Source organism: Amblyomma mixtum, chromosome 6 (genome assembly GCF_055824585.1).
Source record: "Amblyomma mixtum isolate Tamu chromosome 6, ASM5582458v1, whole genome shotgun sequence".
NCBI lineage: Eukaryota > Metazoa > Arthropoda > Arachnida > Ixodida > Ixodidae > Amblyomma > Amblyomma mixtum.
The window spans coordinates 15,337,170-15,350,930 of NC_143017.1; the positions used below are offsets into that span (position 1 = coordinate 15,337,170).

The following is a 13,761-nucleotide window of genomic DNA, read 5'->3' on the forward strand; positions in this document are numbered from 1 at the left end:
CTACGTATGCACTTTCTAACTAAATACGTAAAAACAAACTGTATAGAAACAAACTGTATAGACTTCTTTAACACGTACCTAAATAGACTTTAGTTGTGGTCAATAGGCGTCGTATAAACGACGGAACATATTCAATACACTATCAAATCATGTTGTGTAATGCTCATCCATTTGTAATACAAGCTGCTAGAAATAGCTTTATGCCTAGTTGTTTTAAACGGAGCTCTTCCACATCCATTAATTCTTTTTTCGTTTGCAGAAGAAGGTATTCATGATCCATAAATTATTTCTGTCTGCAAATTCTACTAATAACCCTCCCTTGCTATTCCTAGAACATATGCCATAGTCACCGACCGCCTGGTCTCCAACTTGCTTCTTGCCTACCTTCGCACTGAAGTCGCCCATCAGGACAGTGTACTGTGATTTCACCACGTTCATTGCCGATTCCACGTCTACACAGATGTTTTCAGCGATCTGGTCATCATGGCTTGATGTAGGCGCGTAGGCCGGCACCACCTTCAGCTTGTACCTCTTCTTAAGCCCTCTTATAAAGCTCCTCTATGTTAGCAGCTACATCCGGATTGATGAGGAATTCCACACCTAGTTTTCGTCTGTCCGCTAATCCACGATAGCACAGTACGCGCCCGGCCTTTAGTACTGTATACGCCTCATCTGTCCTCGTAACCTCACTAAGCCCTATGACATCCCATTTAATACCGGCTTATTCCTCCAACAGCACTGCTAAGCTAGCTTCAATTGGTTAGGTTCTAGAGCTAAACGTTGCCAGGTTCAGTTTCCAATGGCAGCCTGTCCGGAAGCACAGATTCTTAGCACCCTCCGCTACGTCAGAGGCAGCCTGTCCGGAACCACAGATTCTTAGCACCCTCCGCTACGTCAGAGGCAGCCTGTCCGGAACCACAGATTCTTAGCACCCTCCGCTACGTCAGAGGCAGCCTGTCCGGAACCACAGATTCTTAGCACCCTCCGCTACGTCAGAGGCAGACTGTCCGGAACCACAGATTCTTAGCACCCTCCGCTACGTCAGAGCCTTGGTCAGTTGCTCCTCAGCTGCTGGGCACTGAGGGCTGAGGGTTAATTCGGTTGTTCACGGAAGGTTGCGGCCAAGTACTACACCAGGGTGGCCAAGTCCTGTTCTCACAAGCGCTGTGTCCCCTCTGTGTCGTTGTTTGTTAGCGCCTCTATTTATCATAATAGAGTACGTGGTCGGTTCTGGTCACCGAGATCAGGCCACACCCCAGGCCTGGTTGTGCGATTCCACCGACAGGCGGAGTTTTTTCATTATTTTTATTTAAACCAGGTGAAGAATTCCGTGGCACTGAAATTCGAACCCCGTTCCTCTTTCACGCAAGTCGGATGCTCTACCTCAACGCCATCTCTGCATCTTCCTCAAGAGAAAAATATACTACAGCTATATCGTACCGGTACCCGCCTGTGGGGCAGAAACGTGCAGGCTAACGAAGAGCGTTCAGCTAAAGTTAAGGAAAAAGCAGCGAGTTATGGAACGAAGTATTATAGGCGTAACGTTAAGAGATCGGAAACGACGGGCAGAGGAAGAAATGGGCTTGGAAAGGCATGTAATACGAAGGAAGGTAACCGGTATTCCTCATGGGCAACAGAGTGGATTCCAAGGGAAGGCAAGCCTAGCAGGGGGCGGCATGAATAAGTGGGCGGATGAGATCAAGAAGTTTGCGGGGATACGGTAGCAGCAACTGGCAAACGACAGGATTATTTGAGAGACATGGGACAGTCCTTTGCCCTGCAACGAGCGTATTCAGGCTTATGATGATGATGATTTAAATGCATCTATTCGTCTTTGCTCTTTGTGCAGCATAGTAGTCCTTATTACAAAATGCATATTTCTTGCACCGTTTGATGTGCTGTTATCTTATACGGTTGGGAGAACAACTCGTTTTTTATTACATTATGTACAAATTTTCTATATTAATTCAGTGTACTTCACTGCTCTTATATGCATTTATTGAGCAGAGCTGATTATTGATTTTGTGGCTTTTGTGTAAATTATGCTGAAGTTGTGTTTTTCCCGTTTGTAGACTTCAATACCGCTCCTGGTGGTGTGCCCACGCCAGGCCAAGATCGCTCAGGTGGTTCATAATCTCTTGTCTTACCTTGTGGGCAATGCTAGTATGTTGCCCGATAGAGCAAATACACAAAAAAGCTACCAATGAGGAGATGGAAACTGCTCTTGTTCTGTTTGTACCTGACTTTAATATCATCTTCGGGTCATTCGAAAAGCTTGTCTTGAGGATGCATTCTGCTTTTGGGTGATACACTGCCTATACTGACCAGTCATTCTAGCTATCGATGATCAAAGGGGGCTCATATGTTGGGACTTTACTAGTTCGGCAGTCACGAATTATTTGTGTGCAAGCGCCTGTAAAGCAGCGAGATAAAAAGTTTTTCCTGTCATTGACGAACCTCCTGCGCACAAATCGGAAAATTTTACTCGTGGGAGATTTCAGTTGTTTATGTACCATGAGGATCGGTCAGTATATCACGGACGTTATGGCCACTGTTCTGTTGTTCTCGGTGACTTAGTGAACACATCCTTGTAGACATTTTCCGACTGAAAAGCGAGAGTATACATTTCGCGCATTTCTAATCATTTTCTTATGCTGGACTTGACAGGATGCACGTTACTGCTGACGCATTAACTGCTGTGCATGGCTATTGGGACAGGTTGGTACTTTGCAGCGACCACTACATGGTGCTTGCTGAGACAGGAAGCTACACTAGGCGTCTACTCCAACGACGATGGAAACTGTGGAAGGTACATAATTCTGTCCTCTAAAAAACATTTTCAGCAATTCTGTCCTCTAAAAAAAATTTTCAGCACGCTGTAGCTGCTTGCGTGAAAGATACATGCGCATGTGCTGGCCTCTCAGTCTTCCAGAGGTTGCATCTGTTCAAGCAAATGGTTAAGAATTGTGCTACCCAAGGATCATCACGAATTTCATTCCTCAGGCGTCTTCAGCTTTGTGAATTTGGTCACAACTTAAAGGGCAAGTGACCACCCTCTGGCCGAAAATACTCTCTACCTCTCTTGGAGCGAGCCTCCTCGAGATTTTTCTCTCCCGCGCCTCGTCGAGTAGGCTCCGCAAGGCAAAATGACCCTTCCTCCTCCGATGTTAGCCGGAGGCGTGGTGTCTGGTGGAGTGCGTCACATGTCTACGTCATGGCCCCACCTTGAATAGAATTCTTTTCTTGGTTTTTGCTTGCTACCTGGTCAATTTGAGGGGTGGGGGTGGGGGTGGGGGGGGGAGCGGCGGGTCTCCCAAAGCCCTCTCTGTTTTTCTCTTTGGGTCTCCTCGCGGTGTTTCGTCGCGTTTTTTTTTTCTCTGTCCTTCCTCTCCCCAGTTGTTTGGGCCGCAGACGTAGACGTCCGGAGCGAAGTGTCTCCGGGAAACCACCACATTCTTTACCGTTGTGTCAGAAATGCCGATGCGTTGGAGCCAGACACGACTGAACACATAATCTCCTGGAAATCTGCGCCGGATCGTGGTTCGACTCCAGTCGCTGCCTGCCCATCCAACGACGAAACAGCGTCGTTGCATTTTCTCCGCACACTTAAAGATCGAGAGGCGCGATCGGCTCGACCACCTAAACTTGTTAGCGAGCGCATCCTTTCATACATCTGTTTGACAACTCGTTAGCGAGCCAACTTTTCATTTTTTTTAGGCCTCCCGATCGTTTCACGACCAGAGGAGCGGAAGTCGGTTTTGTTCGAAACACGCGGCGAAGCGCGGACCCGGAAACCGCCCGTTTGCTTTTCTCGGTGTGTGTTTGTGTTCTGTGTGTTTGTGTCTTTTCTCCGCTCCTAAGCTCCTGTCGTTCATTGGAGTCAAGGCGTAGGCAAGATGCACGAAGGATAAGCGGTGTGTGTGCGGAGCGGTCAAGTGCGCGATCGGGGTAAAGGCTCTAATGCACAAGTCACTAAAACCTTGTTTTGGGGGGCTTGCATGGAAACACAAAAAAAAAACTGAGAAGGGAGCGCATGCACACGGCTATCTCGTGACATGATCACGGCGGGGGGCGAACCGACTCACTCAGTTTTACTATTGTTTACTTTTTATGACTAGGGTTCAAGGCTGTCACCGTACGCTCCCTCCGCAGTTGTTTTTTTTGTTCCTTCATGCGGGTTTGTAGGCATGTGCCAAAACGAAAGGCGCTGCGGAAAGCGTTGCGCAGACGACGCGACGCCCAGGCTACGCCCAACCTTCTCCCGTCAGTCAGAATGATGCACCAATAGAATGACTTTAGCGAAAGTAACCCTCATGGCGTCTAGGGGGTTGAGAGTAGTGGGCGGGGACATTTTTGTAAAAGGAAAGACCGAGCGGGCTTTGATTTGAATTTTTGCAGCTTTTTGGGGCGCGCATGGCTCTAGTATTTTGCAGAGGCTATCTTCGATGCCTCATCTATGTAGTGGGCTTGTTTTTCAAAAATGTCCGGACCCTAGGCAGGTACCCTTTAAGCAAAATAAATGAGCTGGAAAGAATGGCCCAAATATTGTATCTTGATGGCCTCAATAATATTAGCACAGAGTTGCAACAGCTTAGCGCTAAAAAAAATGAGGCTGCCTTGATCAGACGACGGACACAGAGCTTTACTAATGAACAACCATGCCGCGACACGTTTAACGATGAAAGACAGGTTGCTATCTCCCAGGAGGTTTCAGTAATTCAATACAAAGGTGATACATAAACACTCACATGCCATATCCTCGGTGCTTTCTTTTACTAATATATGCGGCTCTAGAGGGGTAGTAATATTCAGATTATTGGGTCAGATTTCTCAGTTTAAAAATGAGCAACATATAGTAATTGAGAAGCCTATTAGCTTAGTCGAGGTGAAATCGGACATTTTTGCTGTACAGGGTCCGAAGTCTCCTGGCGCGTACGGTCAAACTAATGAGTTCTATAAAACGTTCATGCCTTGCCTAGCCCATATCTTTTTGGAATTTCCCAGTGCTGCCTATGACGTGGGCTTTTTATCTCACACTTACTGGTAACGGCATTCCAATTCCGAAAGCAAAGCTGAAAATCGGCTGAAAAGTGCTGAAGGGTATCGAAAACTGTCGTTATGAAACATGGATTTACAAAACATTTCGGAAGGCTCTTTTTCTCGTCTGCAGCTTGTGGCATTAGGTTTATTAGGGCCTCACTAAGTGTGTGGAATTAAACGCCGTAGTATCGGAAACCGTGTCCATATCGCGCGTTCGGCGTTGGAGAGAGTGTCAGATCAGGTTGGCCTAGTGAATCTTAATCCACAAGGAAGGAGACGTCAAGGACTTCAAAAATTACATACGAATATGCTTACTGTACTTTGGCTATGAGCTATTTACTAAGAAAATCGATAAAAGAGTGAGGGCAACCTTAGACTTCAATAAACCAAATGATTAGGCTGGCTTTCATAAAAGGTACTTGATATCAGATCAAGTTCACGCTAACAGTAAGGTGATACAGAAATGCGCAGATAATAACCAACCCCTTTAAGTAGCCTTTACAGATTACGAGAAAGCGTTGGACTCAGTTGTAACTTCAACAGACATGCAGGCATTGCAGAATCAGTGTGTATAAGAACTTTATGTAAAAATACTCGGAGATATGTATAGCTGGTGGACAGTTAAAATTGTTATTCATAAACTCAGGTACATATTTCCCATGAGAAAGGTTCTCGGGTAGGGAGGCATGATTTCGCCACTGCTATTCGTCGCATGATTACAGGAAGTACTTAAAGGCCCGAAATGGGAACAGTCGACGATAAGAGTTGATGAATAATAGCTTAGTGATCTGCGATTCGCTGGTGACATTGCCTTGATAAGTCACTCAGGAGATGAACTGCAAAACATGATCAATGAGTTAGACAGGCAGAGCAGTATTGTGAGTCCAGAATTAATATGCAGAAAAGTAATGTAAAGTTGAACAGCATTCAAAGGAACCCGACTTTTTGTAAAGCTTGTAGCAGTGGCCATTTTTAAAATATCTTTCTGTTGGCATCACTGAGTAGCGAAAATAACACTTTAGGCCTTCTACACCACCGGTCACTTCATTTTTATAAAATGGTGCTGAAAACTATTCAATGCCTTGTGTTTGGCGCATGATGGACTTAGCTACCTATGTGCCATTAAACCCAACACAACACAACAGTCTAGCAAGGAAACAGCAGTTTACAATTTGTAGCGAGGTGCTGTAAGTGATAAGGAAATACGTTAACTTAGGGCTAGTGACTTCAGATCCAAATTACGAGAGCGAAATAAACGGAATAACAATAGAGTGGAGCGGATTTGGTTGGTTTTTACAGATCATGAATGGCAGTTTACCAATATCCCTCAAGAGAAACGTATAACAGCAGTATCTTACCAGTACTCACCTATGGGGCAGAAACGTGAAGGCTAACAGAGAGGGTTCAGCTTAAGTTAAGGACAACACAGCGAGCTATGTAAAGTAAAATGATTGGTGCACAGTTAAGAGACGGGAAGAGGGCAGAGAGGGTCAGGGATCAAACACGCGCTAATGACATCCGAGTAGAAATCAGGAGGAGGAAGTGGGCTTGGGCAAGGCATGTAATGCGAAGGCAAGACAACCGCTGGTCCTGGTATGGAAGCGTAATGGAAGGGAATCGTAGCAGGGGGCAGCAGAGAGTTAGGTGGGAGGATGATATTAAGAAGCTTGCAGGCATAGGTTGTGCGCAGCTGGCACAGGACAGGGTTAATTGGGAAGAGCAGACATTTGGGCTAGTTGGTGTGAACTCATGGTGGAAAAACAACGCAAACTAAGAAAGAGTAGCTTGCAGTGCCCCTCTTGTTTTGTGTTCTCTTTCTCAGTTTGCGCTGTTTTTCCACCATTAATTGTGGAGATACTGGAGAGGTCTTTGTTGTGCAGTGGGAAAAGTCGGGTTGATGACAATGATGATGAGATGGCTTTTATTCAGACTGACCTTGCAAAAACTCTTCATGAGGTTCGTCATCGAATTTGTTTTTGCTCAGCGCGAACATAGGTGATGCCTTGCTTAAAGGCATGGAAATACGTTGTAAAGCTTCCAGACTGGCAGTTAATCAAAAGCTTATCAAACCTATTCCATTTGAACACCGCTTTGACAGAGCTGCCTGCTATCCCCTTTGTTACTCGGTTTATATATTCAGCTTGTTCATCGAAGAAATCACGCGTGTACTTGCTCAGTGATAATCTTATATTTGTATAACTTTCAACTTATTTGTTAGTCATTCTGTTTTTCATTTCTGTGTGCCCCACCCCTTATGTAATACCCTCTAACGAGGGTCTTTAAGGTATTAAAGTGAAGTGAAGTGAAGTGAAGCCCCTATGCCTCAGCATCATCAAACCAACTGATAGGTGGCTTCTTGCTATCGCATTGTGCAATAAAACTTTTGGTTTATGCTGATCATATGGCCGTTTTCTGTTCTGATGAAAACGGTGTGCTCGAGCTCTCAATATAACTGAGAAGTTTTGCGAGAGTTCGGGTGCGGATGTTAACCTCCATAAATCAAAGGGGTTTTGTTAGGTAACTGGGGTACAAAACCCAGCCTTTTTAGAGGCTGCGAAGATGTACAGTATTTCGGCGTTCCCTTGCGTCAGTATTGTAATAGTGGGCCTCACGGGGATTCTCAAATCCCGTCCCTTAGGCGACTACCACAGGCTCGAATTGGTGGCGGCTGTCTGTCTGCATAAGCACATGTCGATTCTCGTCACACCCTTTAATTTCCTTTGCACCCACCGCGCTCCTGGAGCTTAGCAAATGCAGGGAAAACGAAAAAACCAAGAAATGAACCGTCCGTTGCGACCGCTATGTAAGGATTTGAGTTGTTCTAAGGATCAATATCTCGCCTCTAATTCTTCTATTTAAGCACCACGGTGAGAAGTCCGTAGAAGTCTGGTACCCAAGGAACGACGTATTAACAAACGCCATATTGCGCCGCCGCAATCACAGCAAAGTGGCACAAGCGCCAACACCAATCCTAGTGACAAACCAAGGCAGCCACCCCCCCCCCCTCCCCCTTAAAAACACGCTTATGCGCGCGCTCAGCAAGGCCGTACACGGTTGTGTTGTGAAAATATTGTTGTCGTCCTCGACAGCCTCCTACGTTGCAAATTCGATGTCAGCCGGCACGTGAGCAAGATGCTGATGAAATGGAAATAAATACTGAAGCAGAATGATTCGCAAGCAAGAGCGTTCCAAAAAGTCTGCCCGGATCGCTGAAATGAAATTCAGTTTCTCCACTGGGTGGCAAATACAGCGTCAGCGCGCCCAAGAACGTGGCTACTGCTTATGACATTCCCTGACAGTGTATACATACTCAAGATCCAATTCCTTGAGGAACGGAGCTGGCCGAGGCAGCATGGAGCGCAGAAACCTGTTGAGATTGGTGTCCCTGACGATGACCAGCTTGAGTGCAGTCTGCTCGGAAAGCCAGCGTGGATGCACGTAACCAATGCTCGAGTTGTAGATGTAGACTCTCTCCACGTTGGACGGCAGCTGGTTGAAGTCGCTCGTCAACTCAAGGTGCGCCATGTCCCGAAACTCGACCTTGGACAGCTTAGAGAGTCTCTTCAGCAGACCCCAGGTGTCTGGCAGGCTGCTGTCTTCGCGGAAAACAATTGTTTCGAGGGTTTGCTCGGCGCCCAAGAACGGGTTAGGGCCATTCTCGAACTGCGTGAAGCTATTGACCCGCGCGTTGCGGAACTCGAGCACTGACACGTTGCCGTCGGCGAACGTGCCCGCCGGGTAGTAGTCCAGTCGACTGTCCTTGAGCACGAGCCAGAGATTCGGGTAACGCAGCGCCTGTTGCACGTAGTGATAGAAGTCGCTCACCGTGTACACGTTGCTGCAGATGAAGAACTTGTAGCTCTCGCAGTTGACTGTGCAAACACCCAGGTAGTCCGTGTCCTGGCAGGAAGCTGCCGACGCGCTTCCCAGCCGGCCCATAAACAGGCACAGCGCTGCGAGTTGTAGGGGCGACGCCATCGCTAGACGCCGGCCGATTGCCGCAAACCGGTCGAGCCGAAGGACGCCGCTGCTTCATCGCGTTCGAACCGAAGAAGCGAAAGGGAAGCGCCCCTTGTTTCGCCTCAGATAGCAATACCCCGAAGACACGAAGGGCTTTCGTCAAACTCGAGGTTGACGTCCCATTTCGCAACGCTGAGGGAAGAGTGGCAATTCTTTGCCGCACGCTGCACAACAAAATATTTTCCGCGAAGAAACGCTCGCCTCGCGACCACTAGAAAACGAGGCCGAGCTCATTCGGTAGGAAAACTCCTTACGAACTCCGTGATAGCAACGCCCGTCGTTGCCACGAAGAAAGCAGCTGCGTAGCCGCCTATCTGCCCAGCGTCGGCTGCTATCGTGGAAACTCGAGCGCGTCGCTTTCGTCCTTCTCGTGTTTTCCCGGGGACGTTGCGTGCCAGCTGGGTATCGCGCGTGGTGCGTCACTGCCTGTCACATGCAACGAGCAGTTTGTGGGAGAGGGAGGAGACACAGCGTGGTGCGAACGCAGTGTTGACACTGTTATGCAAGAGCCTGCTTTCCCGCTCAGAGCAAACGCGGCCGCCCCAATACTGGCGGTGCTCTATAAACAAGAATATATTTGTCGCTTCTACTCGTCGTCACTAGCTCCCAGGAATTCAAAATATGGCGAAGTACTGGTCTTTCCTAGTTCCCAGGAACTCAAATTATGGCGAAGAATGAAGCGGCAAATGAAATGACGTCCCGGCTCCCACCGTTTTATGTTACGTTACACCATGCCGACCGGAGGGGCTTCTAGCAAACTCTAAACTTCAAGCTTAAAACGTGCTCCAGAATAGACCTATCAACTGATTTCCGTAAAAAAAAATGTTATCCCTCAAGCAAGAAACTTCCACGTGCATCCGGGGCCTGAATGCCCGAGCGCCTGGGCGGCCAGGTAAAAAAAGAAAACTCTACGCGCTCACATGAAGGAACACAGAGAAATGCGTACTTAGTAGGTGTCATGACCCATAACCTTTTAAAATGTCATGCCCATGAATTTCTGGGCGATCAACAGGCGGGATACCCAAGAGTGTCAATCTAGGGTCGGCGCGGAAAAGTACCCCAATCGTGCTTGTGCTTACGCGCGCAACGTTGCACCTGCGTCTCCGTGACGCCCACCAGCGCAATAGCCGGAGACGGTGTTCGGTGGCAGAAACGCGAGACGCGCCGTTGTTGCACGGATTTCGCGGCCAGAAGAGGGCAAGAGGGGGCAATCTTATCGGTGCTCTCGGCGTTCGCTCGAGCGCCGGCAGTCTCAGACAGTCTGGCACCAGCATGTCACGCGGAGCGCTCGCATCGACGACCGCCGCTTGGCTCCTTCTGGGCGCGGCGTTCGGTTCGCCGTCCTGCCACATCTCGAGCCGCAACACGACGGCGTCGGTGAGCTGCTCGGACTTCGGCAGCCCCGTGGACTTCGAGCACTTCATCCAGAGGCCCCTGTCGCGGCCTACTCTCTCGTTCGTGCTGCGAGACAGCCACCTGGAGCGGCTGCCCGCCGGGGCGTTCGCCGACGTCAGTGCCACCTCGCTGGAGCTGATCAATGTCACTGTGGACTCATACGAGTACGCCGAGGACGACAACCCTTTCGCTGGCCTCAGGGCCTCCGTGGAGAACGTCACCTTCAGTGGTCGCAGCAGCCTGCCCGCCTCGTGGGCCATCCTCTCAGATTTGCAGAGCCTGCGTGCGCTGGCCATCTTCGAGGCACCTGGCAGGCTGAACCTCACGCGAGACTTCGGTCTGCTGCCCGGCAGTCTCCGCCACGTCACCGTGGACTCGGCCCAAGTCGGATACGTCGATGACCTGTGGCTGGCGGCGCTGGTCAACCTGGAGAGCGTCACTCTGCGCAACACGGACGTGTCGGAGCTCAAGCGCTCCATGATGGCCCGGCCGGCCGCGGCCCTCAAGAACCTTGACCTGTCGTAAGTGGCCGCGCCGATAACGGCGACTCTCGGCGGGCCTTATGTGCGGCAAAAGATAAACATTTTTACCCCGCCTTTGCAGGGTTATCAACCGCGGCTCTTAAATATTTTATTTACTCAAGTGCCGACGAGCAAAGATTACTGAAAGGCATTCCATCTCAGAGGTGCTTAGTTTCCCCGCGGCCAAAAACGAAGCCAGGACTTTGCTTCACATTAAGTGACGCTATAGGTGGCCCCTAGTCACACGCAGTTGCCATTTTTCACGTCGTCAAATTGGAAATTGCACTGGCTTCTGAGGGTCTATTCCTCAACTTGCTGAAACATTTTTCCCTGCTTGAATGATACTTGATTGCATGGAAAAAGTAGCATGCATTGAACATGTACTCTGTACAGGCATCGGAGTGCTTGAAGAGTTCCCTTCACTACAGCGTCCCTCATAGCCTGAGTCGCTTTGTCACGATAAAACCGTAAACCAAACCCTTCATATTCTCGTTGGGAATTGAACCGCTGCAAGCAAAATAATTCCGCCAGTTATACCACGTGTTTCACGTAACGTGATCTGCGATTTTTAAAAATGGTGTTTTTGAGTTAGTACACCACATCTTCAGCATAGCATTGTCAGCGGCTTAGCGCTTCAGAACACACGTAAGACGTGCTAACTTGTAGGCTGGTTAACTCATATTGAGTAGGTAACTTTTCAACTATTACTGTTGGTCTCCTTATTTTGTGAGAGGCCGTAGCCCATTTTAAATAATTTTCATCTTAATTTTTGAATATTTATTACGCAATTATCCTCGGTGCCGTGGCTAACAGATTTTGGTTTTTTGGACGAGTTTTACTATTGAGAACACACTGAGAAATCAACACACGTTACGGTGCAGCCAGCATGCGTAGGGTTAGAGCTCATGTGTACCACTGGTACAAATGAACTGTGCTGGATGCTTCTGGAAGCAAGACTGACAAATGCAGTTCTGTGTGCCAATTTCAGAAAGTCTCGCAACTTTCGCGGCATGGCTATATAGCACCGTTCTGTATACAGCAGGTTCATGAAACATGCCACAGTAAGGTGTGCGGCATATGCGACAAAGCTTCTCATGCAAACTGTACAGCTCGAGTTTGGTTTGTAGATGCCTCAAAATATAATGCACGTGCACAGGAGGGATTCCTTTGGCTGCAAGCTTTTCTAAAGCTCATGTATTTTGGCGCGATGTAGGCGGAATTGGTTGGGCAACAGCACGAGTGTATATGGTAACTCTTATGGTTACTACTTACGATGGGTAACCCACTTCTCCCTAAAAATGAGACCAACAGTAATTCTTAAGAATTTATATACTAGTTAGCACAAATTAGCTGTAGTTTGATGCGTTCCATTGCGTAATACCATGCCGAAAAATGCGCTTTTAACCGTAAAAAGCCTATTTTCAAAAACTTCAAAAGATTTTAGTTTCAACACCTGCTATGAAGTGCAGCGCCGAAAAATTTTGCGAAGTATTGACACAATTAAAGCGTAGCGGATCAGCATTGAACAGAATACCAGGATTTGGTGCACTGCAACAGCGGATCACAACAGATGTGCTTAGGCTCACCGGCTTTGCATAGTACTATTGCTCTTTGTACATTATCGGCGGCAACCGACAGGCAGGGCACACAGAGGTGACACAAGTACTGTTTTGCGCATCATTTCCACCATGACCCATCGCAGTGGATGCGGTGTACTGCTGCCGAGGCAAAGGTCAGGGAGGTTGCAGATCGGTGCAGCTTTAATAGAACGCTCCCGTGAGCTCGGATTTTTGTGCACGTCAGAGAAGTCAAGAACGCTTTTGTTCAGTGCTATTATAAGCTATTGTTCTGTGCACTTCACATTGCTTTCCGCAGTCACAAACGTTATGCTTAACAGAGTCGCCTAGAGCGCAGAGTTAACTGTAAGAAGACCTAATGTTGTTAAAATGTTCTAGAAAGTATCAGGGAGGCACGACCACGCAAGCAGACGCCGCTTAAGGCCGATTCACACGACGGACCGTTCGTCCGCGGCCCGCGCACTACGTGTTCATGCGTCAGCACTTTGAGAGGCGCGCTGTCGGCCGCCATCCATCCAGCCATCCAGCGCGCCTCTCAATGTGCTGGCGCATGAACACGTAGTGCGCGGGCCGCGGACGAATGGTCCGTCGTGTGAATCGGCCTTTACCGGATCCTCAAATACCCATCCAGTCTGGCCCGCTCTGTGCTGGGTGATGTCGTGCTGTGTCCCTCTTTCATTCCAAGATGCTGCAGAGCACGGGTTAAAAACAGGTTCTGTTTCCCCCAGAGGCAGTTATACAATACAATACAATACAATACAATACAATACAATACAATACAATACAATACAATACAATACAATACAATACAATACAATACAATACAATACAATACATCTTTATTTTCCAGAAAACAACTGGATGGTCTCTTGGGCTAAAAGCTACACAAAAGCTTGACGAGGCCCTAGAGACCATTACAAGGCAGCAGCGTAATGAATAGATACATAATAGATGAATAGTACATAAGTAGACAGTAATAAGGAAATAATAAAACAGTTACTGTGACAAGTAATAATGATATCAATCACATAAAGCAGCCAGTAATGAACTGAAACCAAAAATAAAACAACTGAAAAGCACATACGCGGAAACAACAAACAAAAATTAATGGATCATAACTGCACGAAATAGGAATGTAATTGTTTTTTGTTCAAGCCCTTTGTGTGTCCATATTTGTTTAGTATTGTAGGGAGGTTATGGGTAAGTGA

General features: G+C 47.8%; 2 protein-coding genes across 3 annotated transcripts in view; one reads left to right on the forward strand and one right to left on the reverse strand.

Moving 5' to 3' along the window:
• The window catches only part of LOC149338273 (toll-like receptor 2), a 68,633-nt gene extending 59,263 nt beyond the window's left edge, over nt 1-9,370 (reverse strand). The window contains exon 1 of one of the 2 annotated variants that reach the window (XM_089547586.1): nt 8,351-9,334. In XM_089547586.1, coding sequence (XP_089403712.1) covers nt 8,351-9,018 — 668 coding nt within the window. In that variant the 5' untranslated portion in view covers nt 9,019-9,334. Of the gene's footprint in view, nt 1-8,350 lie in introns of both variants that reach the window. The other variant, XM_089547587.1, reaches the window with a different exon arrangement.
• Nucleotides 9,371-10,291: 921 nt separating this feature from the next.
• The window catches only part of LOC149338278 (uncharacterized), a 67,599-nt gene continuing 64,129 nt past the window's right edge, over nt 10,292-13,761 (forward strand). The window contains exon 1 of the mRNA XM_089547588.1: nt 10,292-10,976. Coding sequence (XP_089403714.1) covers nt 10,333-10,976 — 644 coding nt within the window. The 5' untranslated portion in view covers nt 10,292-10,332. The remainder of the gene's footprint in view (nt 10,977-13,761) is intronic.